At 29.4% G+C, this 7,500-nt stretch overlaps 2 protein-coding genes across 4 annotated transcripts in view; both read left to right on the forward strand.

Moving 5' to 3' along the window:
• The window catches only part of LOC124953495 (longitudinals lacking protein-like), a 237,120-nt gene that overhangs the window by 187,359 nt on the left and 42,261 nt on the right, over window positions 1–7,500 (forward strand). The window lies entirely within an intron of this gene.
• LOC124953496 (zinc finger and BTB domain-containing protein 18.2-like) overlaps window positions 3,022–7,500 on the forward strand; it is a 5,266-nt gene continuing 787 nt past the window's right edge. The window contains exon 1 of the mRNA XM_047504996.1: window positions 3,022–7,500. This exon is cut by the window's right edge and continues 787 nt beyond it. Within this exon, the coding sequence (XP_047360952.1) occupies window positions 3,155–3,610 (456 nt within the window). The 5' untranslated portion in view covers window positions 3,022–3,154 and the 3' untranslated portion in view covers window positions 3,611–7,500.

Below are 7,500 nucleotides of genomic sequence, written 5' to 3' on the forward strand. Positions count from 1 at the left end.
TATATATATATATATTATATGTATATATATATCACCTGCTTTATACAAAAAGCCGAGAGATAGTGAGAGTTAGTGAGAGAGAAAGAGAGAGAGAATGAGTGTGAGAGAGAGAGAGAGAGAGAGAGAGAGAGAGAGAGACAGAAAGAAAGAGAGAAAGAGAGAGAGAGAGAGAGAGAGAGACAAAAATTCTCGTTTTATAAGTCCCTCTCTCATCTTGTTTTATCGTTGTGCTTCCTTTCTCGTTTCCCTTTTCTTAAAAAATATTTGTACACGTAAATATTACCTATATCGTTTTTCGATCTTTCGAACATTCCAAAGCGCTTGTTTTCCTCCTTTTTTTTTATTTCTTCTTCGTTATTCTCTATTCTTTTCTTGTTTTTTTTTTTTTTTGTCAATTTGTAGAGAGCCTTGTATTCGATTATAGAGCAAAATAAAGTCCTAGAAAGACAAACACGTTCTTCCCTTTGGGATTTTGTCTATTGGTTCTTTTTTCTTCTTCTTTTTTTTTTTTTTTTTTTTTTTTTTTTTTTTTTTCTTCTCGAGAAAGACATTTTTTTATTCCTTTTTTTTTTTTTTTTTTAATCTTTTTCGTAAACAGATATTATAGATATCTCTCGCGTTTCTTAGTGCAGGGATTCTCAACGTGTGCATTAGCGCAATAACATAAAAACCAAAAGATAAGGAAAATAAAAAAATGTTTGCGGATTTGTTCCATTACGCACTTGAAATATGAATCTAATAATATTTTCAAGGACGTACTCTTTGTAATTTATGAATGTACAATTTATTACACACACACACACACACACACACACATATATATATATATTATATCTTGTCTCTCTGTACAAGGAGTATGCCAATTGTATACATAGTAACAAAGGATACATGAAATATTTGAGATTGAGAATCCCTGCACATTGGAGTATCATTAACAGGATTCATCCTAGTTTTGGATATTACCAAGAGGATATCCTTTTATAAAGAAGAAGAAGAAGAAGAAGAAGAAGAAGAAGAAGAAAAAGAAGAAAAAGAAGAAAATTACGAAGAAAAGAAAAATATATTATATACGTCAATTAAAAGGCAACACTTCCTGTTCACTTCTTCCGCATACTAATCGAACGAATTTTTCGCAGGTGTTCCGGTGTTCCGGATTAATCATCGTATCAATGGACAACTTGGACCACATCGATAATTTCAACTATTAAAAGGACTTTAATCGCGTGTGTATGTATATATCATCGTGAAGAATCATCGAGGGATATTAGACTTCTTCTATCGGGATTGACAGAAAGAAAAGCAAGAGATTGGACATTGATGATTTAAAAAAAAAAAAAAAAAAAAAAAAAGGGAAAAGAAAAAAAAAATAAATAAATAAATAAAATAAAATGTAAAATAAAATTAACGAAGAACCTAACTTTAATCATAATCTTGGATTATAATTGCCTTGTAAACAATAGTTTCGTTTTAATAACGTATGTTCCTTTTGAGTTTCAGGAGGTCCGAGAGGACGAACACAATGGCTCAGAGATCATTTTGAAGGAGTGAAGGATAGATCCTCATCGTTGGTGATGATTTCTTGGTTAACTAAGAGAAAGAAAAAAAAAAAAGAAAAGAAAAGAAAAGAAAAGAAAAGAAAAACAAAAAAAGAAATAATAATAATAATAACACGAAAAAAAAAAAAAGAAAGGGATGACTTATGGTGATCTGTTGTAGACCATCTCAAAGTACTTTTTTACGTACATACATTGGATCAATTGATTTTGTGTCCTTTAATGAAGAACAAAGAAATTTACGATTTATCAGGTGTTAACTTTTAAAGAAATATATATATATATATATATATATATATATATATATATATATGTATATATGATGAAACATTATAGTACGTTATAGTTAACATCAGTGTTATCGGAAAGAAGAAATTTATATTTCTTTAGGAATGAACGCTGTGTCATATATTTGAATTAGTTCACCCTAGAAAGTAGAAATTCATATATAATAACCCGTAATACTTGAAACCGTAGATTATACATAGATACATAAATACATATACGTACATACGTACATACATACGTGCATACATACATACATACATACATACATATATAGATACATACATAAATATCATAGATACATATATACGTAATCGGAGATAAGGACTCGAGAGACAATGAAATGATGAATGATTGATTAATCGTCGTTTATAATTGTCTCCTGAGTTTTTCGTTTCTTCAGGCACGTTTTTCTTTTTTGTCCGATTGAGAAATAATTATTATCACAATCCCAAAAGTATTATACGTATATATATATATATATATATATATATATATATATATATATATGTATATATATTTTATTTCTCCCCTACTTTTTTTTTTTAAAGGACCATCCAATTTGACAATCAACATGCCCGACCAAACCAACAAACCTTGGAACATGCCCAATATATAACATGCTCGTTGTTGCTAAAAGCTTGACGACTTTCTACCTTTTTATGTATGTTTACTTTATACAATTTTATTTTTCTCTTTTATTTTTCTTTTTCTTTTACTTTTTTTTTTCTCTCTTCTTCTTATAATCTTCTTTTTGTCCTTGTGTTTTTTTTTCTTTGTTCCAATTCTTTTCTTTTTTTTTTTTCTTTTCTTTTCGTTGGCATGGCTCGCGCCGTTGTTGAAAGAGAGAGAGCCCGCCCGCCCGCCCGCCCGCCAGCCCGCCAGCCCGCCAGCCCGCCCGGCCCTTTTTTATCGTGCAAAGCAAAGCAAAGCAAAGCAAAGCAAAGCAAAGCAAAGCCAGGCAAAGCAAAGCAAAGCAAAGCAAAGCAAAGCAAAACAAAACAAAACAAAACAAAACAAAACAAAACAAAACAAAATAAAACAAAACAAAACAAAGGAGAAGGAAGATGTGGGAGAGTGGAGAAAGAAAAGAAGAAAAAAGAAAAAAAAAAAGAAAAAGATAGAAAAAAAAACAGGAAAAAAATTCGATGAAAACATAAATAGAAAAAAAAGAAAACGTGATATAACGCATACATACATACATACATACATACATACATACATACATACGTATATACATACATATATACATACATACATACATATATACATACGTACATAGATCGGAGTGATGAAAATTAATCTAATTAATCGAGATGGCTAATATCGGTTCGTCGAACCCTTTGCTTATAAATTTTTCAGGATTCTTCGCTGGTCTTGGTTGGAGTGGTGAGGGTGTTGGGACACGTAGAACATCCTCGAGGAATAGCAGTGAGGATGTACCAGCACCATTGACCCCGCAGCGACGTGCCAGGCTCCATTGTCCTGGACGACATTCTGGAAGGAACAACAATCGTCCATTGGGTAGCATACAAACGTCGGGCCACGATCGTCGTCACAATTGTTCGAGATGCGGCAAGAGTTATAAAAATGCATATATACTTAAGAGACACATATTGTACGAGTGCGGTAAGGCACCATCATTCAGTTGTCCCCATTGCGCGTTTAGTTCAAAATACGAAAGGAATTTAAAGGCCCATATTAATCATCGTCATGTCGACGTAGTACAGTCTGCCCAATCGGCGGCCACTGCGCTCAATCAAAGAGCCTGAAGATCGTTTTTACGATCAACTTTTCGTATTTCCTTCCTTTAAAAGAATCTTTTTTCTTTTTTTTTTTTTTTTTTTTTTCATTTATCCTCCTCGTCCTGTCCCATCCTATCCCGCCATTTAAAACTCTCACCATGACTTGCCATGGCCCGTCATCATTTTTCCTTTTTTTTTGGTTTCATTATCTTCTCCTCGATCTCTCTGTTTTGTCGACTGCGATCACGAGAAGGAGGGAGGAGGGGAGAGAGAGAGAGAGAGAGAGAGAGAGATTGAGAAAAATTCTAATACCAAATTTTGTTTGTTTTACTTGTTTACTTTTTTGGTGCTTTTTTTGTTTTTGTTTTCTTTGTTTTTTTTTTTTTTGTCGACAACAATGGTGCTCTGTTACAATGTTAAAAGAGAATTTGTGGGAATACTTTCGCGAATATTTTCTTTTTTCTTTTTCCTCCCTAAAATATATATATATATATATTTTTTTTTCCGAGTAGACTCCTATTACGATTTTCCATTAACCTCCATTCCTTTCTCTCAATTTTAATGATAATCATAAATCATTCGATAGCCATCTGATTATCTTTCTGATTATTATCTCGTTGTGCCATACGACGAAGTCGTTATATCGATAACAGGACGTTTTAAACGGGTAGCCGTAGCAACGTATGTATGTATAAACAAATGATATACCAGCAACAATACCGAATCAATATTGGAGAGGCTGAGAAAAAAAGAAAATAAAAGAAAAAAAAAAAAATGGGAAAAAAAAAGAAAAAGGAAAAGTGTTCTCGTTAATAAAAGTAAATGAAAAAAAGAAAAAAAAAAATAAATAAATAAAATAAAATAAAAGTAGAAGATAAAATAAAAAAAAAATAGAAAGAAAGATAGAAAGAAAGGAAGGAAGGAAGAAAGGAAGAAAGAAAAAAAAAACAACTTAAGTAGCACTCTATTGTGAGACAATATTATATAATTATAACTGCAATTGCGGTTTATTATTCGCTTTTACTTTTGCTTTGTAATCCGTTATCAAAACGTATACACAAACACACACACACACACACACACACACACACATATATATATCTATATAAATATATAAATATAATAAGCATTTGTGAAACATTGTGAAAAATAGAAAAATCAGTGTGTCGATGAGCGTAAACCGAAGGAGGAAGAAGGAAAAAAGAAAAGAAAAGAAAAAAAAATTAATATTTGTATTTTTGAAGACTCCGGGCGTAACATCAAATTTTAATTTTGGGCTTGAAATTACAAAAAAAAAAAAAAAAAAAGAAAAAAAGAAAAAAAAAAGAAAAAAGAAAGAAAGAAAAAAAAGAAAAGAAAAGAAAGAAGAATAATCAAATGAATAACTAAAAGTATTTTTTGATTTTGCCAAAATTATATTAAGCTATTTCTGATATTGTTATTTTCGAAGAGCATTTTAAATATCTACTTTAATATATGGGGACATAGATAAAGAACGAAAATCATAGTTTGGGCCTTATGATAAATACGGCCCACGACGGCCAACGAAGGAAGCAAAAGAAATAAAAAGAAAAAGAAAAGGAAGAAAGAGAGAAGGAAATAAAAATGGATAATTAAAATGAAAATAGAAAAGAAAAGAAAAGAAAAGAAAAGAAATCACATGAAAAAGAAAAAATGTAGCAGATCCGCCACGAAAGACGTCAGACTTAGCAGCCAACCAAACTTGTTGTTGGATATTCATTTTAATGAGATACATATTTAAGGCGTATGATCAAATTGATCGCATTGTTGAATATTTTAATAGACTCGAACGAGAAAAACCTGAGAGGAAAAGAAAGGTGCGAAACGCGTACGCTTATCTTTTTCTTCTCTTTTTTTTTTTTTTTTTTTCATTTTTTTTACTTTACTTCATTTTGTCTTTTTCTTATTACTTATTTATTTATTTATTCATTTATTTATTTACTCACGGAGACATAAATGTGACGCGCGTTTGTTTTATTTTTTGTTTCCTTTTTTTCTATTTTCTTTTACTTTTTTTTCTTTCTTCGGAAGTGATGAAAAAATTATTTCTAACTTTTGTATATTTATTTGTCTATTAATTTAATACTGATTATCTAGTCACGCTCGTTCACTATCTCCGTAAAATTTATATATACATATATATATATATATATTTTTTTTTTAAATATAGATCGAATAAGCCAAAAGTTCTGAAGCAAATTATAAAAATCAATTACTTTTTTACGGAATTTCTAGGACTAATTCTATTTCAGATTGTAAAAAAAAAATTCTTAGGCTTGTAGTTTTTAAAGATCTGACCAAAAAAAAAAAAGAAAAAAGAAATTGAAATCCTTGGAATGTCACGAAATAAGATTAATTGATTTTTTAAAAACGCTTGGGTATTTTATGGCTTATTCCTAGTCGCTTTAATGGTTAAAAAAAAAAAAGCATACTTATGTATGTATATATTTACTTTTTCGTTCGTTTAATGTGTTGTTTAACGTGATTAAAAAGAAGAAAGAAAAAAAAAAAATGATGATATAAAATTCGATCGCCTTCTCGAAAATCTCTTCGAGTCCAAATAGAGATTCTTAAATTTTACGAGCGCCGATTATTTTTCTACTAATACTAAGCGATCGTTCACACAAACAGGCTCAAAACAACGAATCCTGTTATTAACACTAATCCCCTGATTTATAGCTCTCTAGCAAAGCCGTAGCATAAGAAATTCTCAAGTGAAGAGAAATTAAAAGAGATTAAAAGAGAACAAAAAAAAGAAAAAAAAAAAAAAACCAATAAAAAGAAAACTAAATCAAAAAAAGAAGAAAAAAGAAAATCAACGAAAAGAAGAAAATAAATCGAATCAGTTGGGAGGAGGGCGGGAGGGGGTGGAGGACAGAGGAGGGATTTACGAAGATTTTCGATTGGAAAAATAAAAAGTAAATTAAAAAAAAAAAAAAAAATAAAAAGAAAAAAAAACAATAAGAGTTACACGCCAAATAGACCAAAAACGATCTAAAAAAAAAAAAAAAGAAAGAAAAAAAGAAGAAAGAAAAACAAGAAGAAGGGAGAAGGAAGGAGAAATTGACAAAAAAAAATATATATATATATAAATAAATAAATAAATAAATAAATCTCATTTTTTTGTTGTTCCGAGAGCAAACTCCATGACAAAGGAATTTTGAATTAGCGATCGTATCTTTCGACTAATTTTGTCGACTGATAATGATCGATTATTATACTTCTAATTAATTTCTAATTATAAAGTAGAGTCGTCTAGTCTAAATAGCTGGCCTAAGCCGGCCACGACTTATATAAAAGTAGATATTGAAGATAGAGAATATATTTGAATCAAAAAGTACATATACATATATATCTATATATATATATAATATACACGATAATATATATGTATATATGTACATATATACCTTCATAAATATATATGCATATATATACATATATACATGCATAAATGTATATGCATATATATATAGGGTGGGATTATAACTTAGATCAAATGGGATTACAACTGAGTTATCTTCGTTCTTTTCCTGTTTTTTTTTTCTTTTTAGAAATTTTTAACAAAAGACATACGTTATTATGGAAGCCATAATTTAATAGTTATAATTTTTATGAAGGTCAACTTTGTTATTTCTAAAGAGAATCATATGTTTTTGATTGCTATACAACTTTTATTTCCGAAAATATTCGCATGTAATTGAAAGAAGTAGCTATTAAGTGAGACAAAATTTATTTTATTGGAAAAAACGTAATTTGTTTATTAATTATTTAATAATTTATGTAAATTTATATATTAGTCACAACCTGAATTTTTTTATTTCTTGGAAAAAAAAAAGTTAGAATTTAGCTCGTAAGAATTTGTTTATAACAAATTGTTTATAACAAATTGTTTA

This window comes from Vespa velutina, chromosome 12, assembly GCF_912470025.1.
Source record: "Vespa velutina chromosome 12, iVesVel2.1, whole genome shotgun sequence".
Taxonomy (NCBI): domain Eukaryota; kingdom Metazoa; phylum Arthropoda; class Insecta; order Hymenoptera; family Vespidae; genus Vespa; species Vespa velutina.